Source organism: Meleagris gallopavo, chromosome 17 (assembly GCF_905368555.1).
Source record: "Meleagris gallopavo chromosome 17, MGAL_WU_HG_1.1, whole genome shotgun sequence".
NCBI classification, from domain to species: Eukaryota; Metazoa; Chordata; class Aves; order Galliformes; family Phasianidae; genus Meleagris; species Meleagris gallopavo.
In genome coordinates this window covers 5,019,782-5,047,462 of record NC_139420.1, presented here as the reverse complement: position 1 = coordinate 5,047,462, position 27,681 = coordinate 5,019,782, and the positions used below count along the sequence as shown (strand labels likewise).

Here is a 27,681-nt window from a genome sequence, read left to right as displayed (position 1 = left end):
GAGGCAGTTCAGAGCACATGTAAACATCTTTCAGAGATGTGTCCTGGCTGTTGCTGATGCAGTTTTCTTTTTTTGCCCTCTAAACATAAACTCTATCCAGAAGATGCATTGAATTCCTTCCTTGCTACTACGTGCTAGAAAATGTCTCTGATATATGAGCAAGGCACATTAGTATGTCAGAGATGGTAAAATGTAAGTTTTGTGCACTGGCTGCATTAACTGTGAAACCAGCCTACCTAGGTCAGACATCTGTCTCGCTGGTGTACAGTTGCTAATAAATTCTGTCTGAAAGGAAACTGCAGTTCCTGTCATCTGCAAAGATGCATTTGCTTTGTGCTTCTGAGCAGATGTGTGAGGTGTCCTATACCTTTCATGTTGGTAGAATACGAGAGAGAATCAAAAGACTTCAGAACCTGTTTTCACTTCGAAGTTTTCACTTCTAAGGAGTGTCAGATCATAGCTTGATTCCCGTCACTGCTCTTTTTATGTCTGCTCACACTCTACTGCTCTTGAAATTCTGCTTTTCTAAACGTGAAATTTTAACTGGTATTTTCAAGCTTTTCTACTATTGTTTGCCCTATATGATGCTACTAGTGACAAAAATTGCTGCTTAAGTTAATATACAGCTTGTATCTGCTAATTAGAGGGGAAAAAAAGCTTGTGAAAAAGACAACTGTCTAGCACAGAAAACCTTTGTTGAAAGTGAAATGTTTGATGCATCTGTTCCAGTTGAAGCTTGTTTGCACCTCTGAAATAATACCAGTCCTTGATGTGATCAGAGTGTGATGCAACAGCTTTTCTTCCTTTGCTGTGCTAGTTTCTTTCATCCCAACCCTAAAAGTCCACTCCTGTGAATGCTCATTTAATACAAAGAAAGAGCACAAGCAATGTGGGGGCTTTTTTTTTTTTTCAAGCACTTGTGTTAATGTAAGATGGGGAATTACTTTTCATGTCATATCAGTGAGGGGTACAACTGGACTTCTATCCCAGCACTTCACTGTGAAGGCACGTGGATGTCACATATCCTTTTAAAAAACAACATATCTTAATCTTATAAAATCACTTTGAGCTGATTACTCCAGTATGTACACAAGGTCAATGTATGGTAGTACACTTCCATCATAGGTTCTCTTAATAAGAACAACCAAAACCTTTATATATAAACATTTACTTTTTTTCACAAGTAATGTCTGAAAGGAATCCAACAATGCAAAAAGTGTACATATGTTAAACGGTTGCTAAAAAAGCAAAGTAAAGCCTATTCTGAAAGAATACTGTACAACAAATCTTCTGAGATTGCTTATTCTCTACACTAAGAGTGATGCTTTGCTTTCCAGTTCTTGAGTCCTTGCTCCTTCAAATGCTTTCACTGGGGCCATTTCTGAACGAAGTGGCTAAGTTTTCAAGAATGTTCATTTTCCATGTTTAAAAGAGAACCTGCAAAAGAAAAATACAAATAGAGAAGAAGGATCATGCAGTGTGACTGCCATCTCGGTGTGTTCTGCTATTTTGGGGAACTTTAAGGATGTGACCTGAGCTTGTGGATAGTGCATGCAGTGTAAACAAACCCCCAGGGGCAGCAATCATGAATCTTAATGTGCTGACTAGTCCCAGGTTGCATAGTTTTGTTCTGAAATGCTGACTGTGTAGAAAAAAGTGTCACTCTGCTTCTCTAAGTGGAGCTTGCTTTCCTGTTGACTGTTTTTTGAACAGAAAAGGATTTTTCTATCATGTTTGAATTTTACAGAGAGGAGGAGAAAAATATCCAGCCAAGTAGGCCAAAGTTCAGAATTCTCCCCTGGGTTCACTGTGTGTGCAGTGTGTCCTTATCTCATGCTTTGCTAAAACAACAACAACAACAACAGTGGACAAACTTACAGCCGTTTGATGATTGTCTTCTCATTGCTGTCCTTGCTGGTGCCTGAGCTGCTGTTGTGGGGTCCCTTCTCCAGTTCTTTAGTTTGGTCCTTTCTCTGTGAGATAATCCCACTGGTAAGAGAAGTGGATTTTGTTTGTTTTTGCTATGTTTATGACTAGCTTAGTATAGTATTGCTGTCCTGTTCAGTGGAGAGTCTGGGATGTGAGAGAAGGTGGCTTTTGGTTTATGCTGTAATTCTGTATAAGTAACTGCACAAAATTACCTGAACCCAAAAGCAGCATTTACACAGTCTTGGAACAAAGCTCTGGGGTCACTAACAGCATATTTTAAACTTTCCTGACAATTTTTAACTTGGCCTGTAGTAAGCATGTGTCACAAATGAGAAATCAAAGACAAGAAGCTGTTCCAGTGGTTGCACAGTGAAGATAGTCAGCCACGATGGGGAAGCTGGTGCCTCACCACTATGCGAGAACGGCAGCTGTGCAGACAGTTTGTAAACTGGCTTCTTGGATTTAACTTTAACTTTGTCTTAACTTGTTGCAAACAAGGCAAAGGGCAGCCTTACTGAGCCTAAAAATTTGTTGCTTTGTTATCTCAGATGAAATCCTTATTTCTCAAACTTTGTCAGTCTAGATTAAAAAATTACTTATTGCTCCAAGGACCTTATAATACAGCCAGAAGGATGAGGGGCAAAGGTGGATTAGGAAAACAGCCTTGGAGGTGAAGCAGTTCGCAGCACAAAAGGAAGACCCTTCCTGATTCTCATCTTCTCCCAAGCTGCTCCCTTCTAGAAAGTCTGAGATTCTGCTCTGAAGAAACTTAGTCAACACAGAGTTTTGCAAGGAACTGTAGCTATTGGCATTCTTTAAAAAAAAAAAAAAAAAAAAAAAAACCACAGAAACAACAGAAAAAAACAGCTTCTCTTCAATGATAGCAGAAGAGCTTAACAATCTGCTTTCTACATTTCTACATGCCATACACATGCTGGGAGCAAAGGAACAGTAGATATGCTAGCAGACCCCCATCCGCACTCAAAGGCAAGTTGGAGGAGGAAGTAAATGTCTACAACAGCAAAATGGAAACCCCCATGATCTTCCGGTAAGTGGTGTGGCTTTAGACAGGAGCAAGTGTGTGCAACTGCTGTAACTATGCAGGTTAATTTCTGTGCATGAGAACTCAGCTTATATGCGGAGTTGTAGAAACCAGATGTAGGTTTTCAGGGGGACAGTTACTACAATAGGCTGCTAACTGCACTGAGTAAGGGGCAATTCAGTCTTAAAATTGTTGCATAGAAGCTTCATCGTTCCCATATTTTTCTTCGCTCATTTGTAGGCTCTTGGGAGCAGAGATGTCTTTTCTTCTAGGGTTGGACAGTACCCAGCCCAATTTAGGTGCTCAAACATGCAATACCATCATCTGATAAGCTCCCCAGAAAGAAGTAAATGTTGCTTGTTCTTTGCTGACCACACCATATACCTTTTGTAGCACTGCAGCTCTTCTTGTACCACAAGAAGTTGAGCTTTCAGCTGGTTACGTTCCTGCAACACATCTTGCAGCTCCTGTAATGTGAACCGAGGCCGATTTGGATCTGTGAGGTCTATCACCATTTTATCTGGTCCTAAGTTGGGCTGTAAAATAAGAGATGTAAAGTAGGGGATGTGATCTCGTAACGGGTCACAACAGGATGGGAGGTAAGTTGCACCAGGGGAGATTTGGGTTGGGTATTAGGTGAATCTTCTCCCAATGGGCGGTGAGTGTTGGCACAGCTGCCCGGGGAGGTGGTGGGGTCACCACACCTGTAGGTGCTCAAAAGCTGTGGGGATGTGGCACTGAAGGATGTGGTTGGTGAGCACGGTGTGATGTGTTGGTGATCTCTGTGGTTTTCACCAACCTTAACGATCCTATGTTACAAACACACAGCGACTGTTACAACTAGCATCCCTTCCTCACCACCCCGATTTGTTCCCCGAGCAGTTAGTCGCTATTTTTCACGCTCTGTTTGTATCCCTATGGCAGCAGCGCCCACCTGACGGCGAAGTCTCGTTTCAAAGCGTCGAAGCGCTGCTCTCCCCACCCACCTGCTGGCCGCTCCCCGCCGCCCCGCGCCCCCGCAGCGCCTCCAGCTCGTCCCGCAGGTTGTCCCGCTCCATCCTCAGCTGCTCCTCGTTCAGGCTGCATTCGCTCACCAGCGCCTCCAGCATCTCCAGCACCCGCACCATGCTGAACTGCAGCCGGGCGGCGGCGGCGGCGGGCGCCTCGGGGCCGGCGCTGAGCTGCAGGAGGTCCCGGCCCACTGCGGAGGAGATGTCGTAGACATCCTCAGCCGTCAGCTGGAAGGGGCTCTTCTGCAGCGCGCTCTCGGGGCCTTCGTCCTCCTCGCCGTCCTCCTCCTCCTCCCCCTCCTCGCCGCGCCTCATGTCCGCGGCCCGCTAACAACTTCCTTCCCCAGGGCCGGGCCCCGCGGGCGGAGCGAGCCCCGCGGCTTTCCATCGAGGGGCCGCTGCCCGGCGGCGCCCCGCCCTGCAGCTCCCGACGGGCGGAGCAGCGTTGGGCCCGCCCCGGAACCGCCTCCGAAGCGGGGCGGAGCGGGACGCGAGCGCGTCCGGCGCTCCTCTGCGCGGCGGCCGCGAAGAGCCGGGAGGGTTGGGGTTTGCGGCTGAAGTGAACGCGGCGTTCCTCGGCTCGGTGTCAGCTGGCGGCGCGAGGGGCCGCGCTGTGAGGAGAGGTGAGGGGGGAGGGAGCCGCGATGGCGGGAGCGGGACGGCTCCGATGGCGGCTCCGCTGTCCGTGTGAGGCCTGAGATCCCGAAGGGCTGCGGAGCCGCGCGAGGAGCGGCTGCTGAGGCGGTGCCGGCGGGGCCGCGCCCGGTTCTCACTCTGGAGGGTTTTTGCGAGGATCGCTGCGCTCCGGGAAGCGATTGTTTATCTTTCTAAAACGTCAGCAGCGAGCTGTGTTTAATTCGATTTCTTTTCCCGCCAGCGATGAACGATTGGGCGCCCATAGCGAAGGAGTACGACCCTCTGAAAGCGGGGAGCATCGACGGCACGGATGAGGAGCCCCACGACCGTGCTGTGTGGAGGGCCATGCTGGCGCGTTATGTCCCCAACAAGGGCGTCACCGGAGATCCTCACCTCACCCTGTTTGTAGCGAGGCTCAATCTGCAGACAACGGAGGAGAAATTAAAGGAGGTCTTTTCCCGATATGGAGACATCAGAAAGATCCGTCTGGTTCGAGATCTGGTCACGGGATTTTCCAAGGGTTATGCATTTATCGAGTACAAGGAAGAACGCGCTCTACTGAAGGCCCATAGAGATGCCAACAGGCTGGTTGTCGATCAGCACGAGGTCTTTGTAGACTTCGAACTGGAAAGAACTCTCAAAGGATGGATTCCTCGGAGGCTTGGAGGTGGTTTTGGAGGCAAAAAAGAATCTGGGCAGCTGCGGTTCGGAGGACGGGACAGACCTTTCCGGAAACCCATTAATTTGCCAAACGTGAAAAATGATTTCTATGGAGAAGGCTCAGCAGAGAAAAGAAACTGGTCTCGAGAGGGAGCAAGGGACTGGAGAACAAGAGACCGAGAGCATGAAAGGAGCAGAGAGAAGAGAGGGCCAGAAAGAGAGCGGTCGTGGGGTTGGGCTGACAGTGAGAGAGAAAGAGACTCGAAAGAGGAGAGGAGCAGAGGGAGAGAGAGGAAGGACAGAGACAGAAAGGACAGAGAGAGAGACAGGAGCAGGGAAAGAGATGCCAAGAAGCAAAGAGATGATGATAAGCATCGATAGCTGGCAGCACCTTGTCTTAAGGGAATGATGGGAAGTTTGAGTATGGTGACTACTCTTTTCTGTCTCTAAGTAGTGTGACCCTTAATGCTGCCTGGGGGCATGCCTCTGCTGTCATGGTGAATGAACTGGTATGGAGGAGGTGATGCAGGAAAAAGCTGTACCTTCTGGAGGATGTGGACATGACTCTGTTGTAGGTGTCACCTTCAGCGTGGGGCTGTGAGCTGCATTACCCAAACAAGCAGTGTTCATGTTATTGTCTTGTGCCTTTGATGTTTATCTGCTAGAAGCTCTCTATAGAGTGGTTCCTAGTGCAATTGTTCTTCAGAGAAATTAAACTTTTCTATTAATATTTTAAAGTGGTGAATAAGAAGTGCACGTGTTACCATCCCATCAAAATTGAGTACTCACCTCATTTGCTATTCATTTTGCTGCTGGGATCACTATTCATAAGAGAGCTCTGTATTTAATTCTTAATGTGCCAGATGCCCACTCTCATTTTGTGAGATAGATGCCCTTTATGAAGTCACTTTATGAAGGAATAGGAATGAAATGATAGCAACAAACTAAAGTTCTGAAAAATGCAACCCAAAACAGAAGCTGAAAGGAAGTGACTTTATTTTCTTGAGGACACTGGGACAGGTGAGATCTGCAGTAATATTATGTCCTTAAGTAGTTCTGTGAGGTGTGAGAGAAGCATGTAGTAAGAAATCTATTTCTTATGTATTGGAAACTCTCATTACCTTTTACTTGAGGAATGCAGACTACAACAGACTAGTAAGGAGGAAAAAAAACCCATTCCTGATCACTAGAAGAGCAATCATTGAAGGACACTGTCATGGTTAAATGTGGTCGCAGCTGCAGCCACTGTCCTTTTCTCCTCACTGCAGGTAAAATCCTATCTGCATTTTAAATTGTACTTCTGTCAGCCTTTTAATAGCTGCACCCTCAACTTAGCCCAGCTTGAGGCTGTATATCCATGAGCAGTGGCATAATCCTTTTTCAGGGGAAAGAAGCCAGATCTGTGCAGTGCAGCCCCAAAGCAGGTAGTGTTAGCATTCCACACAAAGGAAAAAAAGATGCAAGTCTTGAAGAAATACTCATTTCTCAGAAATATTTATTTTAAACTGTTAAAATGATTTACTGCCCAACCAAAACAAAAAAAACACACACAAAAAAAACCAGAACAACTTCAGTGATCCTGCACTTTAGAGACAGGATTGTTATGCCCTTTACCTGGCAACATCCTGCCTTCCTTTTTAAAAGCAGATTGTAGCTAAATATTGAGAATCTACATGATAGGTCTTCAACCCTTTACATACTCATCCCTATATGCCATCGTTTCTGATGGCACTTTGTGTGTATTAACTTGGTGTTTCTAACACGAGGATGAGGAGTGGAGTGGTTAATGCTAGCAGGAGTAACTAATTAGATTTTTGAGGTAATGGGCTCAGAGATAAATAGGGGAAGGTTGTACTGCTTAGTGTCATTGTTTGAAATTGGCTGCAGATTTGACCCCACAATAGTGTGCAGGGCTCTGGTATGTGGGACCAGCTTTACATGCACTAGGCCAGGAGAGTTGGTTTTTAATATATGAGCTTAGATGCTGGGGGAAAGCAGCTCAGCCTGGCTTTCTGTTGTCTCAGTTCGTTGCTCTTAGCTAATTTGAAAAGCGATGTGCTTATTCAGGCTGTGAATCTGCTGCATCTTTGCATTGTTTCTGATCACTGCATCTCGAAATCTCTCAATGTGTCAAATGACTGTAAACTATGCTAGAGAGAGATGGGAATCATTCACAATTTATCTGAACTGCCTACAACTATAGTGTGCTTTTTTATATTCCCCACTCAATCTGAAAGTGAAATCAGGATCTTCACAACTAAAGTATTACAGCAAGTCTTCCCTCCGTTTGAGAATTGCCTTTCATGCAAGGGAGGGAAGTGATATTTTAATGAAAACAGTTTTTTGTAAGCATAAAAACTTAAGTAGTGTTACCAAAACGTAACCAGGCAAAATTCTCTCTGCCTAATATTAGCATCAAATGCTACTGTTGCTACATCAAATGGAAATGCCTTTAATATAAGGCCACGTTTCTCCCACCTGCCCTAGGCAATGTCAGTGATAACTGGCAGGCACAGTAAATGCTCACCCTACAATGTGCTGAAGGTCTGTGTTCAAAATGAGCAGTTACAGATAGGAACGGAGCAGCATTCAGCCCACTGTTCTGAAAACTGATTTTCTCGCACAGCTTCACATCAGAAGAGCTAAGAGCCATTTGCTGCCTGGATGCATTAACAAACCCATTGCTGGATCATCCTGGACTGAGTACAACTGGCCTGCACTAAACCTTCTGCTTTGCTCTTATCTTCAGGACATTCTCAGACATTCTGAGTGGCTGGAGCTCTACTCCAGCCCGAGCATTGCTTTCTGTTCTTAGTGCCACTCCTGAGAAGAGACTCTTTGCAGAGCGCATGCAGTTGCTGCAGGTCAGATGTCAGCTGCAGCCCACAGCCACCTGCATCCAGCTCTGCCTGCACAAGTTGCCCACAGGTGCAAAGCTGGGTTGTGCACTGCCACAGACCACGCACACACAGTAGTTATGCTGCGTGGGGCTTTAGTGTTCTGGTTTAGGCAAGCATGACCTTGGTCAGCCCCAAGTGTCTTGTATGATTACTTGCAAAGCAGACGTAGACCCCACCTCCTGGCAGTTCAGATGCATTCATGTGCTGGGCTTTTGATGATGAGTTAAGAGTTAAGCCCCTTCCACTTGCAGGCTGCCACACATCAGTCATTGCCAGCGGAGCAACCTCCACATACAGAATACATCTCTGCCACCCCAAGTAATGTTTAAGGTAGTCAGAAAAAAGAAAAAATGAGCCAGGGTCATCTCAGAGTCAGTTAAGATAGCTCATGTCAGCTGAGGATGTCTTTTACTCTGAAGTTAGGCAGTCTTACCTAGACAGAAAAGTGGAGTGTGACTTAAATCAAAACCTGCCTATGGGAAGGGGACCTAACTCCTTAATGGCAGCTGTCTGCTACTCTAGGGGAAAGTCTCTGGTAAGAAAGAAAAAATTCAACTGTTAGAATTCTTCTTTGTAAGCAATTCTTTTTCCATTAATATTGCAGAACTCATGGCAAAAAGCAAGGCACGCTCACCTCATACCCGGGTTTCTTCATGCTTTAGGCACTGTAAGCATCAAGGGAAATGTACACTCGTTATCCCTCTTGAGGCTACTCCAGTTTGTCACTTTCTATCAGGTGGATTTCCAAGTGGTTACTCTGCAAAATGCAGGAGCCAACTTGACAGGACGCAGCAGTGCTACAACCTGCAGGGAGAGCGGCCAGCTGCGGTATCCCTCTTGAAAAAATTCTTACCAAGTTACAAAAAAGCAAACAACCAAAAGTTTTAGCAAATAAGGTAACAGAGTCTTTGCTAATAGATATTGTACACTGCAAACAAACTTCTAATAATGGCACAGGTCTTTTTTTTTTTTTTTTGGTTTAGATAAGCTTGTGTTACTGTAGTTAATGCACGAACAAGACCATAGACTTGTTATTCAGCACAAAACAAGTCATCTAGAAGCTTCGATGTCCTGGGTATCAACTGCTCCTACAAAGCTTGGATTCTGTTTTCAGCAGTCACCAAGTAAACAGTGAGTGATCCCTTTTGAGGAGTTCATCTGAAACACAACCACTGCAGTGTGCAAGGCAAATAAAGACCATGAGCTGCCAGATCTGTTCATAGAAGCTTCTTGTTACTACACTGTTGAGATGTTCTGCAGGAAGCTCAGGCTTTTAGTCACAGGTGTTGCAGGGCTTCTTGTCCTTGCTCTGTGTAGGTGTCATCTTTATTTGAATTTGACCATTCACGAAAAGTATCCTGGAAATGGACGTTTTTCTGTGATGCCTGCATACGTTTCTTATCACGAGAGAAGAAACTAAACCTTCCGAATAGGAAGGAGGAATAAGGGAGAGGAGGGAAAAGAAAGAATACTGTTTACCATCTTGAAAATACCTCCACACCCGCCACGGTACACAGCACAACAAAACACAGAGCAAAAAAATCTGTTGGCATCCACAAAAACCAAGGCGGTGAAGCCTGATGGGAGTGCATGTCAAAATGTTATTAGAGATGAAGTCATTGCAAAATCTCAAGCAGTTTTGCTATGGAAGCTTCAAATAAGCTCTAAATGCTGTTGACTCTACAAGTGCAGTTATCAGTTTAGATGTATGTTCCTCCTCCCCCAGCCCCAAAATACAGAAGCCACAAAATACAGGTTAGTTTCTTAGCATAAGTAAAGTGGTATCTTTAGTGTTAAATCTGTATAATTTATTGTAAAGCAGAAATAGAGAATATTCTTAGTGGTGCCAGCAGAGAAATTCATAAGATAAGAAAATAAGCCTCCAGGTGAGCACATTTTGTTGCATAGACTCAACTGCTGCGAATGTAAATGAATAAATGCACACAGGTGCACAAGAGTTTGCAGGATGGAGGCTCTAAACAAATGCACACAAGTGTGCACGTCATTTCCTGTCACACAGCTTGGGTGCTGTAAGATAATGACACACGTGAACCAACAGCCATTTAATACAACAACAAATTGCCAGCTTACAACACAGCTAAACAGTACAGTTGGAAAAATCCTTAGTATCATTTTTGTATAGCATGGAGTTACTTGATTAAGCAAATTCAAATTTTGTAACGAGTTCAGTAGAAGAGCTGTTAGCACTGTGCTTAGGTCTGCTGAGAAATGCAAAAGTTTCGGTTCCAGACACCAAAGGTTTGAATTGGCCTCACACCCTTTTGGTTTTCATGGTGCACTCTCCGTGCTAAATACTGTTTTGCCTGCACAGTACCAAGAGAACCGCTACGTAAATATAAACTCAGCTTTGACAGAAGGTGGGATATTCGTCAGGGCATAAACCTGACCCTCTATCCAAACTCCCCTGTCCTCAGCATTCCTTCTCCACTCACACACCCTTCAGTCTCCTCTCAGTACCAGGACCCCAACCTTCCACACTGCCTTGTGCAGAGCAGGGAGTTCTGCCTTCAGTGTCCCTAGACACACAGGGGGCTGTACGGGAGTGTCAGACAATGTTTAAGGCAGCTTTCATGAAGTAAAAAAAAAACCACAACATCCAATTGTATACACAGTTAAGCATATTGGTAATTACTAATATTACTAACATGGTCTACTTGGCTAGAAAGCTATAAAAGGCTGCACAAGGGCAGTGCAAGGTAACGAGCAGGACCTGAACTTTTGCATTTCCTGGCTTCAAGTGTGCAGACTTCATAGGGAAATAAGTCTTTTGCACTTAATTAGTCTCATTTTTTTTTTTTTTTACCACCCTCATCACAGGAGCCCACAAATTCACACCTGGATGGTATTTCTTTTCAGGGCCAGAGTCAATTCAGCTGAGAAGTGTCCAGTCACTGAGGCTTTCTGCTGGGCACGATCAGGCTTAGTACCTTGAAGTCCACACAGAGGACTGCTCTATTTATGTAGTAAGTTTCCAATTAAACTGTTCAGTATTTTTTTTTCCCACTTTTTATTATGAAATTAAGTGAGAGAAAATAGTGTTCGTAAAATCTTGACACCAAGCAGGACTAGCCTATTTTTAATTCCTTCTGAAACAATGAAAATTGTTCTTACCCCTAGAATTTTTTTTATGGAGCATGTTTCAAAAAAGCATATTTATGGAGAAGAAAGAAATGTAAATACTGTGTTGCTGCTGTAGATATAAAGACCTTCAAAGCAGCAGTTCCAATGCAAAGAGAATTTGCTTTAACAGTTATCAGCATCTCCTCCAGACAGAGTCAAGAATAGGGCATCAGAATTGGTTACTGAGAGTGTACACTCTATTCCCAAAATACATAATTAGAGACAAAATCTACAGCACATAGATAGAAAGACATGGAAGCAACAGTCTATTATTAACACTGGAAATTAATGTAGAGATTCAACTGTTATGTTCTGTAAATCTAACTGATTCGTAACAAGTAATTAGGATGATTTGGGTTCTTTTAAAAGCATTGGTGTGAATTATCAATAGGCTGGCTTAGTAAGCTAAGTAAAATTAAGAGATTCTGGTTAAAATTGCATGTTGCAACAGTTTTCTGGTGAGTAATGATTGGCTTAGCATGGTAACAGTAAGGCAAAAGGTGAGAAAATGTCAGTACTCGAGGATGAGCACGGAGGACTATGGCAGGTGGTGCACTGACTGGTCATTCTGATTGGCACTTTGTGCTTCTGTGATCCCACAGGCAGCCGATGAGAATGCAACCAGCAGTCCATGTTAACAGAGGGCCATGCAAAAGGAAAACACGGTACCAAACATTTAAAAAAAAAAATCCTACAAGGGACACAAGTCTTCTTATTGGCTGCAATGTGGGATCATCTGGAATCAATCCAGCTGCTACCATGGGCATTATGGCTGTAAAGATCCTGGTCAGGAAAGTACAGACACAGAAGAGGTAAGACTGGAGCAAGGGAAAGAAAAAGCATTCCATTAAAAAGAAAAGACACAAACATAATACACGGGGTTACTCTGAATTATCACACATGACATATTACAGAGAGAGGTGGATCTGCATCACCCAAGACAGCTCTCCTCAGTGAAAAACTCATATTCAGAAAATGAAGTAATTGAAACAGATTTAATTGCTTTTGAATTTCTAAAAGATACCACTTTTCTGTTGTGAAACAGTCTGGGTTGGATTTCATCAAGGTATTACCACCTCTAGCAATGCAGAGCAGAGTGCACATTTTTCTACCCAAGAAACAAACAGGCACATACATAATGAAATGAAGGATGAAGGTGTAAGTTAAGAAATACAAAACAGGACTGTGCTGTGACTACTGGCTACTTGCACAGAAAACAGGGTTAGACAGGACCAGCACTGCAGGTAAAGACTCTACAAATGTTACGGCTGGTAGTTTTAAGTTAAAAACCAATATCACATTTGAAATCTTAAAATAACCTCCTAAGCAAGCTACTTGGTTAAAGGGCCTGCATATCTGCTCCAGAAGAACCTGCTTTGCTTCACATGCAAAAAGATGCTAACTGCAGGCAGCTAAATATTTGTCTGAAACCTTGCAACTACTCTAGCAGAAGTATTTCCTAGCTGGCTAGCAGCAAGACCACTTCTTTGTAACAGTTCAGCACTTCTACTAGGCATTGTACAATTCATGCAATTTAGAGGCTGAGAGAGCAAGCTGGCTGGGTGCTCAGTGCCCAGCCAGCCCCACACACGGCTGCCGACAAACCTTCATCATACCTGGAACACCCTCTGTTTTTCTAAGGATTCTCCTCAGAGGTTCTCCCTTGTGCCAAATATTTTTTTGAACTGTGGACTAATGTCAATTAAAGATTAAGTTGAAATCACGAAAGGCATTTCACGTGTGACCAAATGCAGCTCTCCCCAACACAGCCACTCTTAACTGCTAATTCTAAATTCAAAATGAAAACATACAAGTAACCATTGTTCTATCATTTGCAGTAGCTAGAACGTCTGCTTTTAAGCATTGTGACACACTCAGCTGCAGCAACCAGACAGACACATCAGCTTTTGTAGACTGCAAGAATAGCAAGGGAACTTATGGCTGCCTCGGGCATTACGTCAGTGACAAACAAGCCCGTATCCTTGAAGTAAAAACAAGAGGGCATTTTCTGCTCAAATAGAGGGCGCTTTTCTAATCCTTGTACTCTTCCTCCTCAGTAAAGCCTCCTGGTTACATTATTTCAGCAAAACTCTGACATATAATGTGGTAGACAGATGTAGAAACAAATGGGCACAAGATCAGAACGCAGTCAGAGCTTGCGCCAAACCTGCAGGTACTGGGAACAAAAAAATATTGATTACTCTAACTTCTGTTTTCTTTATGTGAGTGCTGCACAGAAGCATCTTAGATGGCACAGGACACATCTCATTCCTTGAGATGGTAAAGAAAAAAAGAATGAAACTTCTCTTGAGACTGCAGTATCAGTCTCTTGTTTTTGTACTTAGCTTTTTGTTTCGCCAGGAGGAAAAGCCTGAAACAGAAGGCAAAGCAACCCTACTTTCATTCATAAAGGTACTCTGAACACAGATAGCAGAGGTACAAGTTTTCCTCATGTCACTAAGTATGTAGACTTTGTGTGTCAGTGTGTTACCTACACAATCACAGGTGAGGTGCAGCGTTCTGCCTGTAACAAGGAGAAGGCCAGGAGAGTATGTGGAGGTGTTGTAATAGAAAAAAACAGATGCCACACATGGGTTCCTTGCTTTTCCCAGCAGTGAAATCTCCTCTCTTTTTAAAGGCCACGGCTGCCCCTTGTTAGCCACTTTGAGAACTGTCTGGGTTGTAGAAGTAACCAATCTACAAGCACAATGTTGATGACACACATGGGGAAGATGGGGCAAAGAAAATAAACCCACACCTGACAAATCCCATCCAGACAGGCTGTAAGAATGAGACAAATCTGAACACAATTACTATCGTTTGGATTAGTTAAGTAACTCAGTGACTTTATCTTCCCTTATTTAATGTGAGAGCTAAGTGAAGAAAGAGCAGAAAGAAACAGAACAGGATTGTTGCCTTTTCTGAAAGGGACCAACATAACAAGCTTTTACTTTTTATTGTGTGAGTTTTCACTTAAATATATCTAACACAAAATCTGAGCAACAGGAAGATAAGGGTCTGAAAATGTGCATTGATTGAATGATTAGTATGATGCTCAACAGGTATTCACTGATAAATTAACCGAGGGGAAGAAATCATCAAGATAACTTGGTGAAAACACTTATATGCCTCCTCTTCATGGCTCCCTGCATTGCTTATGTATGCAAGCAGAAGGTACAGTCAAGGCTAACACCTAGAGAGCATGTGCTCTGTCTTACAAAACCTCTTTAAAAAGCATTAAAATAATTTAAAGGAAAGGAGAAGAATTACAATGGAGAGAGATCTTGCGAGACGAAGTATTATTACTGCAGGTGCAGAATGAAAATATAAGTCCCAATTCAGAGTGTATTTTCCAGCCATCTGAGAGGAAGGGTTCTCTCAGCAAACAAAGCAGCACAGAGGGAAGCTGAAGACTTCTGAAAATAATCAGAAGTGCCCTCCTGACTTTATGGTGTTTTGGATCAGCCCAGATCTCCCAGGAAACTCACTCTCACAGGGCTGCTGCTGTTACAAAACAGTGTCTGGAGTTTATGGATGTGGGGATGGAAGAGCTTTTTATGGGCAAACAAATAAAATAATGAATGCAGTTAAAAAAGTAAAGCTTCCAGTATCATAACAACTCCAAAGGCTTAGTTTGGAAAAAAAAATGTGGAAGGAAAGAATTTTGACAGACAAATGGTTTGGCTTACACTGACTTTATAGCCAAGTTGTAACTAGTACAACTGACAGTAAACTTAGCTTTTGGACAGCACCATTAAATATTCCATCAGAAGAGGGTGGGATTCTTTATAGCCAAAAAAGCTGGCACCCTCTCCCACCAGGTAGTTCAGCAAACAAAGTTTTTGTGCTATACAAGTGCTTGTCAGAATCTAAAGTCTTAGGTTAACAGGGAAACAGGTACAGCAAGGTCATGGCGAAAGCTGACTCTCCACACCCAAATGTTGCAGGTCTGCAGTTGGTTTTACTTGTGAACAACACTTTCTACACGTCTTCCAAGCATGAGCTGGGGCCCAGTGGTTTGCCTGTGACATTCCACCCCCTTAGGGACTGTGCATTAAGGAACTGGGATTTGCACTTAAACAAAGCTCCAACATTCCTTTCTGGAGAAAACACAGCCACTCAACATCTGTCCCACACACAATAGGGATGTGGCTACCTTAATTGTGAATTTCTTCAAAAATTGTCCTACTCATAAGAAATGTTTCACTTTTGTAGACAGGATCCTTAGAAAATATGCTACTTACAGTCGTTTGATTCCAGACTCAGGCTGAGTTGAGGGTTTTGACTGAATTATGGGTGTAGGTTGAGGGGGTCTAGTTTCTTCTTCTGTTTCCTCACTTGAAAGAATGAAAAGATAATTAATGTTCTCCTCTCAAGTCATGGAAGCTTTAAGTTCTAACAGTCAATCTAAAGCAGTACTATTTATGAAGAAAGGTAAAAGATCTGTTCCAAGCTTATTATCTGAAATGGGGGAAATTTCTGTCAACTGAGAAACAGCACCTAAAACTGGGCCTCCTGTCAATACTTTTTTTCCATTGTGACAAGAAAAAGCATAAGAAGAAGACAATGAATAAAAATTCTTCAATCTCAGTTTTAGTCCCAGTTTTATCCTTATTTTTTCAGCTAACATTTATTAAATGCTTGTAATTTTTCCAAAACTGGGGAGAATCTGGGAGTTAAGGAGGACATAGTTTTTCCCAGCATTGAGAAAACAGTTATAACCTAAAGTAACTAAAGCCCTTATGCTTTCAGTATCTACTTTCAGCCTTTGTTTGCTGAGAGACCATTCAGGAGCACATCTGCTGTCTCCTAGAGCTGCTCTACAGCTCCTCTGTGTGTAGCATGCAACGGGAGAGGAAATCTAACTTACCTTTTGTAATATAAAAGCTCTTCTTGAAGTAAAAACACTTTAGATTTCAATTCATTCCTCTCATGAAGGACGTCTCGGAGCTCCTGCAAGGTGAATCTTGGACGATTTGGATCTTTTAAGTCCATTGCCATCTTTTCTGACTCTGAGAGGCAGTCATCATTGTTTGGCTCTGTCTGGGAAGTGTAAGGCTTTAAATTCATGATGTGAACGCATTTCTGAGAAGTTGAAAGTATTTATCAGTCTATTCCCCTTCTTTCCTTTTAGCACTATTAAATACACTTTCAAGAGAAACAGCAGTTTTAAGAGGAAAAAAATGTAGGAGGAATTTATGCTGAAGACTGTCAGCAGGAATAGCTCAGTGATCTGATCACTTTGTTCTTTCTTGTGCTCAGATGGACCGATGACACACAGTGGGAATACAAAAATCCCTTATTGTTTCTACCAGCCTAAACACTGGATCCAAAGTGAGCCACCACACAGGAGATAAGATTTCTTATGGAGAAATTCCTGTGGAATGCAGACTGCTAGAAAGCCCTCTGAAAATGTATAGTCTAATTTCTGATAAACAAGTCAATTTAAGGAATTAATACTTTTGACAAATAAGGTATATCAAACACCAGCCTTTATGTAAACACTGAAAAAATAGCATAGCAAAAATCATGACAGTTCCTTCTAGTTCTTCCCACAAAGAGGAAGTGTCTCTGGATGTAAATATACGAAGCAGAGATTTAAGTTTCTATTGCCCTGATGCCTTTATTTAAAAAAAACAAGATTGATATTAGCACCAGGATTTACAAGTTTGAAGAAACATATAGACAAAACAGCGGAGCAATGCTCATTTTTCCATTTCTTTGATTCCCCCATTAATCCGAATGCATTTACTTACAGTACAGACTGTACTAGATAAAGATAGATGCACCCTAATGAGAGTTTGAGGAGCTTACCCAAAGTACTCACTTCTTCACACTTCTAGTTTAGAATCTGAGTTGATGCCTCTTCTTTTGATTGTATATTTGTCCCACACCTTTCCCCAAATAATCTTTTTTTTTTGCTGTATTTTGCTAAAATCAGTAAAGACTGAGCAGCCTGTAGCCAATGCAAATGTACTTGACCAAAGCCAAGAAGCAACATCCATTCCAGAGCATGCAGCTATTCTACTTTCTGCTTACCACTACAATTCCTGTCTAACTATCATCCTGGCAGAGAAAGTGGACAACGACTCTAATTGGAAGTGGCACCATTGCCATGGAACAGAAAGAGGTAAAGAATGCATCCTTTCTCTCCAAAGACTGAAGACACTTTCACACATGCTGGCTCCAGGCCTATGCTCTGCAGCCCTGTTTACAAAGCTGGGTGTCCTGGCCGAATTAAAAGCAATGAAGTCATCCTTGTCATTATTAATACAGTGCTTGCCCAATTCAGCAGTGACGTGTTGAGTCGCTGTTACATTCCTGGAGTACCAGGTTACCCCATCAGCTTTTGCCTCTGCTTTCTGATGTATGTTCCCTCCTACTACAAGTGAATTATATGTTGTGCTCTCAGCCGCAGTCTATCAGGCTCATACAGTGCTGCTGTGCTTCTTACATGGCTCAGTACTGGAGCTCTTATCAACACAGACAGCCAAACAGCACTATGCCTCAGTGCTCCTCCAAATTCTTTCACATCATAAGACTCCTGATCCTACTTTGTGCTCTTCTAAAGGCAGCATTAGGAAAGGGAAACACAGCACTTTCACTTGAGAAAGACAGAAGTAGTGTCATATGCAGAAAAGCCTACAGATGGTAGGTAGCACTTTAAGAATGTGAAATAAAGCAGGGATTTCAGGCAAAGTAGGCACATTCTACTGCATGCTAGCATTCTGCCCTCAGGTATGATCTGAGTGCAGAGTTCTGCTCTCCCTCCAGGACTTCTGCTACAATTTCCTTTCTACTGTGGCTCATGTGCCTCTGTTATCATAGTGCATTGCACCTTCAGGACCCACTAGGACTTGCAGATTTGCATACTCAGCAAGGCTTAAGCTACCTGTCAGCTGTTCATCTTTTCAAAAATCCAGATCAGTTTGTTTTCCTTTAGGAGGAAGGGGCAGATCTGAGCAAATAAAATAAACCCAAATGTACTAACATAGCACTACCAAAACACTGTCTGCTTTGAATACAAACTAACAGCTGGTACTCCAGAGATTTTGGACTCCCTTACAATGATTTTAGTAGAATGCTCTAGTAAGCAATGATTTGTTCTGCTATCTGGAGAGTTCTGCAGTCTAGTGCATGACCAAAAGATTACTCTCCCTAGAAAGTGCAATGTGTCACCAAGTCTCAGGGGAGAGCTGTCCTCTAATGCAGACATCCTAGTGCTAACCTGTCCTGCCACTCTGCCTTTTGCACAACTGGTTTTGTGCGTTAGAAAGGAGGGTTCTGTTCCATTGGGTTGTCATCCACTCAGGCAGGGCCTTTCCTGTGACAGTGCAGTGAGTGATGCTGACCTCTGTGTGCCACACCTGAATAAAACCATGCTGTCCTTGAGCTCCACGTCTGCCTCTGATTCATATCAATCTCACTTCTCCAAACAAGAGGTGCTTGGTATGGAGACTTAGGTCCTGTAAAAGATGGTTTTTAAAAAGTAAAGTAATTTAAAATACCTCTTACCTGTATTTCCTCCCCATTTTGGCTGTCCTCACCCTGCAGTTTTTCCCTCAGTTTCCCCAGCTCTGCTCGTAAGGTGCCCATCTCCTGCTCCTTGGTTTGCAGATATGCTTCCAACTCCACCTTCTGCTCAATCAGTGCCTTTCCCTGAGCCTCGACAACTGTGATGCGGTGCCGCAGGTCATGGTTAATTTTCATTAATCTGTTCTGTTGCTGCTGAAGCTGCAAGACATTGATGTAGTTTGTCAGCATCCATTCAGCCATCACCCATGGTGACCAAATCCCAAACACTACATTAAAGAACAAGTAGTGGGTTCTTATTAAATTTAATCTGCAAAACTCTCCTCACCCCCAAGCAGTTTTTTTAATATCTAATTTCCTACCACAGTTGCAGTCACTAAAACTTCTTTAATTGGTTTCCAGAGTAAAACCAGGTACTTTCCCCCAAGCACAGGGAATTCTCCAGCTAAAAACAAATTCATCTTTTCCAATATTTTATTTCGTAAAAGCAAAGTTCAAGGACAGGGTGGTTTCCAGGATTCTGAATAATATTTTAACCCAAAGTAGAAGAGAGAAAGATAAGACAGAGAAGTTCTTACTCTTCAATTTATAAGTATTTTGCTTTGATCCCTTGGGTGAGGATGGGAAGCAAAATACATATAAGGTGGTTGTAACACAGACGGATGTAAGTCATCAACTGATTCCCAAGGTCACAGTGGAGTTTGTGACTTGCTTAAGACTAAATGCAATTAAATCCAAATGCAGCAGAGGCCGGATGCCTGCCCCGACTGCCTAAACATTTTGGACACTCCAGTTATGCTGCGCTATTCAGTTACTGGACTGATATCTGGCATTGCTTACAAATTTGATATTATATGTGAAAGAAGGCTATAGAAACATGGGTGAGAAAGAAGGGAAACAGGAAGAGCAAGAGCCACTTACAGCCTCTACATCCTCATTTTTAAGTCCAAGTTCCCGGTCCTTTGCTCTGATTTCATCCCTCTGTTTATCTACAACTTCCTTCAGCTTCTTCATGACTTGCCGTTCTCTCTCTGACATTCCTGGTTAAAAAAAGAACACAGAAAACAAACTAAGGACAAGTAGGAGCTGCTGAGACCAAGAACACTAACAGGGCCATGATACTTCTAATTCTTCACTATGATAATGGCTCACACCCACCAGGTGACCCACTGATACGCACTGCTACTTGCTCTTCTAAAAGATCTGTGTCCTCTCAAAACCAAGGTCTGGAGAACAGGCAGCCTATGCCCTGCTTTGACATATCTCTGATCTTAGATCCCCAAACCTCTGACTTAGTTCCCCTACTCACAGCGACACCAGACAAGATAGTAGAAACTTGGTAACAGCTGGATGGAGCTGTGCTGAAGCCAAAAAAACAGAGCCAGACAAGGACCCTCACACCAGCCAGTGCAATTGAGCACTGGTTCCTTCCCACAACTTGCTCTCGTTTACTTGCAGTTCTCAAACCACTGCATCTACAAAAAGGTTCCTGAATCCACTCTTCCGCAGGCAGTCTCAGGGCTGAGTCTAAAAAATCAGCTGTATTTAAAAACAAACACAAAACTCCAAAACTGCCATGAGGTACAGAGTGGCTGCAACGAGACTTTAGACCAGCAGTTTTACCCCACTAAGAGCCAGGAACAGTGAGTGCAGCTATATTCATTAGTATTTGTGTAATGCTTTGAGATCTTTAGATAGCAGGTGCTATTTAAAGGATAAAGAACCATTTTGGTGCTAACTGCTTTTCCTCCCACTATGCTCACTTTTCTCTCTAACATCTGGTGAGCATCAAAGACTTAATTGTGTGCACTGATTACTACATTATCCTTTTTATTTCAGGAGGAGGGGAAAGGAAAGGTGGGAAGGGTTTGTGAAACAGTCACATCTCCTTCCATCTTCTCCAGCACTGGGGAAGTGGGGAGGGAAATCACTAAGTGCCCTAAACGTAATTATCTCTAAATGACTCAAAGTCTAATATCTGCAAGATCTTAAATGGCACACCCAGCTGGCTTCCCTAGACACATCCTATGAATTCACAGCTTCCTGTTAATTGCTGTGATCACAGCATTGTTCCAGGGAGTAAAGAAAGAAAAACATTAAGGAAAAAAAAAAGAAAAGGCAAAAAAGAACATCCTTTATGTTTATACTTAGGAAACTGTTTACTGATGTATTTATACAACATCCATTATAGCAGACCAAAACATTGATCAGAGTTCGTGGCACTACGACTTCCTAAATACTCATAATAAAAGTTTGCCTTCACTTTGGAAAGGCAATGGTGGGCTCCTCTGCAGCCAAGCACAGGAGGTTTACATGACTCTTGGCATCCTACTGCTTGTCTGTATTATCACGGCCAGTCTGAGAGAGCACCTCCTCTCCCAGCAGAAAAACAGCAGCCTGCTTGTCCTGTTTGACACATGGGTCAAGTTTGCTTGTGGCATTTTGCTAGGACAATATGATCAGTCAGCATCTTCCCATAAGTGCTCTGTTTGAGTTCAGGGAGGAGTAGCATTAATGGATGCTGCAAATTTATCTTTAACCCCTCCTGTTTATTTTGTACTCTGCCACATGTGCCCTTTTCTACGAATGCTGCTCTGCCCTAATTTTCAGAGCAGGTGCACTTTCTGTTCAGAGACCTTAGGTGGGATGGTACTGATCTCTCTCATAAACATCTTCATTAAGCTCAAGTGAGGCTCTATGAACTACAATGTGACTATTAATTGGCAAGGATTGAATCTCAAAGCCTTAGCACACCTAAATCACTGGCTTCTGCTGCCTGTGCTAGGAACAATTCCTTTTAGTAACTGTGTGGTGAGTAAGCAGCCAATTGCTAATCCTGGGAGAGTTAGCAGCTAAGGGGAGACATGATCACAACACCAAATCATGCTGAGATATGAAGATTGGAGCCTGGTCAAAGTTAATCTAGCTAACAAAGCATTTTGCTTGAAAACCAGCCTCTGTAGAGCCTATATGCATCAGATCAAATGACAGAGAGGAGGAAAAAAAAGCAACATGACTGCTTTCTGACACTGTCCAAACAAGTAATTTGAGACAAACCTGCTCATTAATGATGTAATTTCCTAAATGGAAAGCAATTGAATTTGATATAACAGGTCCCAATAACAAGCTCAGTTTGCTGTAAATTAATGTGACTTCACTTCAGTTGACCATTTCAGCTAATAAATATCTGTGACCCCAGAATGTCATCTCTGGAATGGATTTGTTTGTTATTATACTTGCGTAGACACAGTAAAAATAACATGAAAAGTATGTGTGGCATTTGCTTGGCTAGCTGAATGTAAAGAGTATGGCTATATTTAAATACAAGCACATGAGCTCTAGTGAGCTAGATACCCAGTGGAAAAAAAGGTGAGAAAACAAAGGGGAAGATGGTTCTTTATAGTAACGCCAGCCTTCATGGCCTGTGACTCATAACTGCCATTCTGACACTTTACATGGAGTTTGTGGGCTGACACGGAGCTACTTTTAGGAGATATACTGACTAAGCTGAAAGAGCTGCATTTGTTTTAGAAAGATAATAATTTTTATTTAAAAAGTAAAATAATAATAATAAAATTCCCAGTTTTATAATTTAAATTTAGTACTTCATAGTCAGCTCCTGAGTGGGAAGCAAGGGTAACTTCAGCAGAGTCAGACAGTTTCATCCACCAACAGTGAGCTGCAATTTAACCTCCAGTGTCTGAAAAGAATATCCATTTGTTCCTCGTGCTTTATTGGACCACATGGCTCAGCTGGGTGGTCTGGTTTTCAGACTGCCCAGTGACTTTGCATGCTAGATTTGACATGAGCTTTCTGAGGGAGCTACGACTTTACTGATAATCATAACCCAATGTGAAAGTGAAGCTGTGACTTGAAGCAGTGTGCCAGAGTCCTGTTCATGCACAAATAGTTCAGAGAGCCATCCCTTCCCAGACTAACTCATAATCACAGTCAGGTTTTGCTGCTGTCACCATTCTCAGCTGCCCACCCCACCTCTCAGCTCAAGGCTGCTTCATCCCCAAATCCAAACAGTCATTTTTTCAACTCCTCAGCTTAAACTCCTAGCAAAGTATCATGAAATGGACTGCATAGCCAGCAGGTTCAAATCATATTCTATGAACTGGGAGAGCAAATAGACATCATCCCCTCTGCCCTCACTCTTAGCAAAGAGCTGCTTGCTGAGCTGTGAGTAAGAGCTGAGGATGGCAATTGTTTCAGCTGCTGCAGTGAAATCTACCTGCAGTTGCCAGTCAGAACCTTTTGTCTCAAAATTCATTCTGCTTCAAGAAAGAAGTTGCTCGTGAATTAATCAGTTGTTTCAGCTCCTTAGGATTCACCCACTCCCTGGTTCATACATCTCTTCACCTACTCTAAATTGTCTGGAAGAGTCTTGAACAGGTGAAGGAATCCTAAAGGGAAATAAACCAAATAAAATCTCTCAGTTTAGTCTTTTAGAATATCTCTGTATGATGAATTGATGTAATTGAGACAAATCTTGATTTTCTGCTTTACAAACAAACATCCTGAATAGATTGCCAGCTGCACTTCTTTTTGTGCATAATGGTGTGAAATAAACATTGCTGAATGGATCATTGTTTGTGTTAGAAAACATAAGGAGGGATTAAGAATTCTGTTTGCAAAATGCTAACTAAAGATAAAAAAGCAACAGACCAAAAAAAACGATGCTAGACTTTACTTTCAGACATACTTCTCAGCCAAACAAAGCTGTTCAGGCTTCTCTCTCCCTCCTGCTCCTGCCTCTTATGTCTCCAGTGTAATCACTTGTTCAGAAATTTTCTATTTAGGTTAAAAGGAGAAGGAAAAAAAAAAAAAAAAAAAAAGCTACAAGCCTGTGGTGTTATAGGAAAAAAAAAAAAAAAAGCCAGAATGTTTAGTCAAAATATTTTGATAAAGTGATAAAGTACTGCCTTTATAACAAAAGCAGGTGCTGAATTTGAAATATCAAACTTACCTTCATGCTTCTGAAATTCCTCTTCTGTGAAATTAATGTCTTTGTGAGACAAATTTGTCATCAACTGTTTGTTCTCCTCCTGCAGCTGTGCAATTTGGGTAAGAAGGTCCTGTGCTTCACCTCTCCAGACATCTTCCACCAGTTCTAATTCCTAAAGGACATACCAGCACAACACATTAAGCATATTAAGAGTCTTTGACTGAACTATTTACAGATCAAACCACTACAGTTCTTCTATGATTCTCATAGAAAACAATCACATGAGGCTACTTGAAATCTTCTATCTACTTTTCCAGTGCCAGCATGAAGAACCCGTTTTTGTGCTATATGCTGAATACATGGAGTCACTTCTTGGTGCAAACATTTTTGACACGCGATTTACCCAAAGGGAAATTCTTCTCATTTTACTGTGAGAACCTGATGAAAGAGATTGCTGTGTTGGTCAAGATAGCCAAACGTGAGCAAGAGCTGCCTTCCACATCTCAGGAAGCAGCTGCAAAGGCTGTTATAAATGCCCCAGAAACATCACAGCGTGGGCAATGGGGGGGTCAGTGTTAGGCACACCCTTTTGGAAGGAGTAACATCTCTCACTTATATTTTTGTTACGAGCACAAGTGTAAAATGAGCACGTGGCATTGTGCAGCAAACCCAGAGCCCTTGATAAACAAGGCAAAACTGTGCTGCTTCTTACAGAACTTGTTCCATATGAAAGGCTGCAGTGGCATCTCTGTTAGTGGCAGTGAGACTGGCCAAAACAACAGCTCCCATTTGTCAGAACGCTGTGTATCAACAGCAGCTGTCACCAATCTCAGTAGAGGTCAAATTAGGACGAAAAGTATAAGTGCTTAAGAAGAAATGGTTACATTTAGAGCTTGTTCAAAACATATCTGCTATAAGCAATGCTTCTGCAGTGAGGGATATTCTCTGCTCCATTTCATGTATGTGCTGCAAACAAAAAAACCTGCATACAAATCACTGGAGCCAGCTGAGTCACTCGCTGGCTTTTGCATTCATCCAGCATGTCCCTCTCCTACCTAACAACAAAACACTCACAACAACCCTGCCAAGCACAGCTCCAGGCTAAAATAAGCTCTGCTGAGAGATTAAAAAGAGCAGCTTTCTGCTTTGAAAGTATGCTCCAATAATGGGAAATCATATTCCTATTGACTTCCAGGTCCAAACACTATGTTATTCCAGCATTTATTATGGCACTGCTGCCATTTTATAATATCTCCTTGCTGTTTTGCAGAAAACACTACATGACAATATGATAAACAACAGATTGTCTATCATGATTGATAGACTTCATTAAGAATATTTCATAAATCACTGCTAATTTTACTCTTTATTTTGAGAAATACAAATCTGCAATGAAACTTTATATTGCCAAATACCTAGACTATTTACAGTGATGCTGCATATAACTCTGCAGCTAGAACAACGTGCTGACCTAGTTTGAAAAATGAAACAGCAGATTTCAGATTTAGAAGCACACTGATTTAAAACAAAACAAAACAAAAAACCCACCAGATTCTCTGAACTTACATAGTTCATATGTGGCTATACTAAGGATTAACTCAGCAAACTTTCTTATTTATTGCTATTGAAGAGCCCCGTGAATTGGAGCAGAAATGAGCTTCTGAGCCCTCATTAGCAGAAGTATCAGACAGAAAAGGCAGGTTGATGACCAGCGGGTGCCAGTCAGCTCAGGAAACTGCAGGCATGCTCAGCCAGGTTTGGAGGCAAAATGCATTCCCACGTGAAAGCTGAGTGCTAAAGGACCACTAAAAACATGTCTGGATTGGCTTTTGGATGCTTCTTGTTCACAAACATTTCTTAGAGTCTGGCCTTTTCTGCTTACCAGTATCTGAGACATGAGAGTCTTCTAACCTTACAGTGGGAATAAGCTGGATGTGACACCACTGGTCTGTAGTGACACAGTGTCCTGGCAATCAACGTGATTTAAAAAAACATATCTGTATGCATTGCATATTTTGTTTTCCTTGTTCAATGAGTTCCCAGCAAAGTTCCATTTGGACTGTCTGAACACACCCAGAGGCATCTCATGACTACTACAGACACTGGCAGAGCAGAGATGTGAGTTGGCAGGGATCAGAAGACATCTGGCAAGGGCAGCCTTTGGCAGCTGACACTTTCAGGAAACTTTTTAACACAGGCTGTCAACTTGTGCAAGGATACTGGGTGCGTTGCTCCAGTTCTATATTCATTTCACCAGACAGCACTTTTAATACCTGGAGATAAAGAATGTCAGCCTGCTGGCTGACAATGCAGGGGTCTCAGAAGTAAGTAGGGACATCTGACTACGTAGACAGCACTGGACCAGCGCAGCAGCACACCCACTCACCTCCAAGTGCCATGTGCAAGAAGAGCAAAAGCATGGCTGCATGCTGTGAGTGTCTATTCTCTAGACCAATAGACTTCATACCCTGGAGTCTTAGCAGGGGTTTAGGCACTACAGATCCTCTACCAGTCCATTCAGAGACCTCCATTCAGAGACCCTATTCCTATAATTCCTTCTGCAAAATAATGCAAGAATTATCTTGGATTTTTCAAGAGTTAAGCAAAAGTCCCTCAGGGGACTATTTGAAAAGGCATAAACTGAGCCCAACTCTTGAAACTTGAGGTCTCTCCTCCAGAAATCCTGTTTCCTCCCTATTCCTCCGCGTACGAGCAGGAATGGAATGAGGCAGCAGTGACTGAGCACAGTCAGTGGCTGGAAGAACCAATTCTTTTGCTGTTATCTGAATGATGTGAAGATCGGATCTGCCACCTCTACTACAGTGAGCAGAGCGGCTCATGATGTCCCGGGGCAGAAACAGGATATGGGGACGTCCTCAGTGGGAGCGGGCTATGGAGCGCAATCTGGGAGAGCGCTTCCCGCTCCGCAGCTCCGACACCGACTGGGATCGCACCGAACAGCCCGTGAGAGCGCCAGGAAGCCTGGGCTCAACATCACCCCCAGCTCTGCACAAAAAAAGGGGACCGCAGCGACCCGGCGGGAAGCAGCGCTGCCTCCTCGTCCTGGAGCGGGGAAAAGCGAGGGGACGGAAATGCGGCGAGCGGGGAAGGGGTGGAGAAAAGGAAGGAGGAAGGAAACTTCCAGGAGGGAAGGAAGAAAACAAACAACAAACAGCCGCACGGCAGCACGGCCATCCCTCGCGCCGTCCCCCCACCTTCTGGTGCTTGCGCTCCTTCTCGATGCGGTCCATCCTCTCCAGGCGGAGCCGATCGAGCTCCAGGCGCAGCTCCTCCATCTCGGGGTTGATGTGGTTGCGGCTCACCAGCACCTCCAGGATCTCCAGCACCCGCACCACCTTGGGCATCAGGCGGGCGATGGCCTCGCAGCCGTGCTGGTCGATCACCCGCTCAAACTCCTGCCCCACGGCCGAGGCGATGTCGTACACGTCCATCACTGTCAGCTCCGCCGCGTTCTTCTCCAGGGCGGTGGGCAGCCCTCCGCCGCCGCCGTCCATGGCTCTCCCGACCCCGCGGCGCCCTCATAGGCGGCGGCGGAGCGCCCGGCTTTCCTCGGCGAGCCGCTCTCCGGGCCGGGCCTGGCGGTACGGCACGGCACGGCGCTGCGCTGCCCGGCGGGGCCGCGGCTCCGCGCGACTCGGCCAAACTCGCGGGGCGGGGGTTTCAACTTGGCCGGGCGGCGGGAAGGGAGCGGCGGCGGCGGCAGGAAAGGAGAGCGCGGCCGCCCCGCTTCGCCTCCCGCCCTCGCTGCGCCGCTCGGGGCCAATGGCACGCACCGGGCGGGCCGGGGGAGGTGCCGCACATGCGCACTGCCGCCGTGCGCTGCGTGCCGCCGTGCTGTGCCGCGCCGGGGCTGGGGGG

The 27,681-nt window shown here is 43.7% G+C and overlaps 3 protein-coding genes across 11 annotated transcripts; 1 reads left to right on the top strand and 2 right to left on the bottom strand.

Annotated features, from left to right (window-relative positions):
* Positions 1 to 1,152: 1,152 nt before the first annotated feature.
* On the bottom strand, positions 1,153 to 4,296 carry RILPL2 (Rab interacting lysosomal protein like 2). Of its 3 annotated transcripts, none has more exons than XM_085238315.1 (4): positions 3,958 to 4,296; positions 3,356 to 3,507; positions 1,879 to 1,989; positions 1,153 to 1,437 (listed from the first exon to the last, which is right to left on the bottom strand). In XM_085238315.1, exons 1-4 carry the CDS (start codon positions 4,294 to 4,296, stop codon positions 1,413 to 1,415), a joined length of 627 nt encoding a protein of 208 aa, XP_085094441.1. In that variant the 3' UTR covers positions 1,153 to 1,412. The 3 variants fall into 3 exon arrangements, with proteins under 3 accessions (XP_085094441.1, XP_085094442.1, XP_085094443.1); XM_085238316.1 differs by having other exon boundaries at positions 1,879 to 1,973; XM_085238317.1 differs by having other exon boundaries at positions 4,066 to 4,296.
* SNRNP35 (small nuclear ribonucleoprotein U11/U12 subunit 35) lies at positions 1,855 to 6,014 on the top strand. Of its 3 annotated transcripts, XM_010720087.4 has the most exons (3): positions 1,855 to 1,992; positions 2,876 to 2,977; positions 4,859 to 6,014. In XM_010720087.4, exon 3 carries the CDS (start codon positions 4,861 to 4,863, stop codon positions 5,656 to 5,658), a length of 798 nt encoding a protein of 265 aa, XP_010718389.1. In that variant the 5' UTR covers positions 1,855 to 1,992; positions 2,876 to 2,977; positions 4,859 to 4,860; the 3' UTR covers positions 5,659 to 6,014. The 3 variants fall into 3 exon arrangements, with proteins under 3 accessions (XP_010718389.1, XP_010718386.1, XP_010718387.1); XM_010720084.4 differs by lacking the exons at positions 1,855 to 1,992; positions 2,876 to 2,977 and adding an exon at positions 3,429 to 3,570; XM_010720085.3 differs by lacking the exons at positions 1,855 to 1,992; positions 2,876 to 2,977 and adding an exon at positions 4,468 to 4,604.
* Positions 6,015 to 6,755: 741 nt separating this feature from the next.
* On the bottom strand, positions 6,756 to 27,601 carry RILPL1 (Rab interacting lysosomal protein like 1). 5 transcript variants are annotated; one of them, XM_085238306.1, is made up of 8 exons: positions 27,018 to 27,601; positions 23,824 to 23,974; positions 19,773 to 19,891; positions 18,834 to 19,052; positions 16,189 to 16,403; positions 15,563 to 15,655; positions 12,014 to 12,101; positions 9,454 to 9,599 (listed from the first exon to the last, which is right to left on the bottom strand). In XM_085238306.1, the coding sequence occupies exons 1-8, from the start codon at positions 27,315 to 27,317 to the stop codon at positions 9,594 to 9,596; spliced, it is 1,191 nt and encodes a 396-aa protein (XP_085094432.1). In that variant the 5' UTR covers positions 27,318 to 27,601; the 3' UTR covers positions 9,454 to 9,593. The 5 variants fall into 5 exon arrangements, with proteins under 5 accessions (XP_085094430.1, XP_085094431.1, XP_085094432.1 ...); XM_031555962.2 differs by having other exon boundaries at positions 16,189 to 16,361; positions 27,018 to 27,600; XM_085238307.1 differs by lacking the exon at positions 12,014 to 12,101 and adding an exon at positions 12,935 to 13,010 and having other exon boundaries at positions 9,461 to 9,599.
* Between the last annotated feature and the right edge of the window lie 80 nt (positions 27,602 to 27,681).

Coding starts and splice junctions, on each gene's coding strand:
- RILPL1 (XM_085238304.1), bottom strand. CDS start 27,317: ATGGACGGCGGCGGCGGAGGGCTGCCCACCGCCCTGGAGAAGAACGCG. Junction 23,975..27,017: donor AGGAGCGCAAGCACCAGAAG/GTGGGGGGACGG, acceptor TATGTCCTTTAG/GAATTAGAACTGGTGGAAGA. Junction 16,404..18,833: donor AAAATGGGGAGGAAATACAG/GTAAGAGGTATT, acceptor TCAACTTCTCAG/AAATGCGTTCACATCATGAA.
- RILPL2 (XM_085238315.1), bottom strand. CDS start 4,296: ATGAGGCGCGGCGAGGAGGGGGAGGAGGAGGAGGACGGCGAGGAGGAC. Junction 1,990..3,355: donor GAGCTGCAGTGCTACAAAAG/GTATATGGTGTG, acceptor TTCTCTTACCAG/TGGGATTATCTCACAGAGAA. Junction 1,438..1,878: donor AAGACAATCATCAAACGGCT/GTAAGTTTGTCC, acceptor TTTCTTTTGCAG/GTTCTCTTTTAAACATGGAA.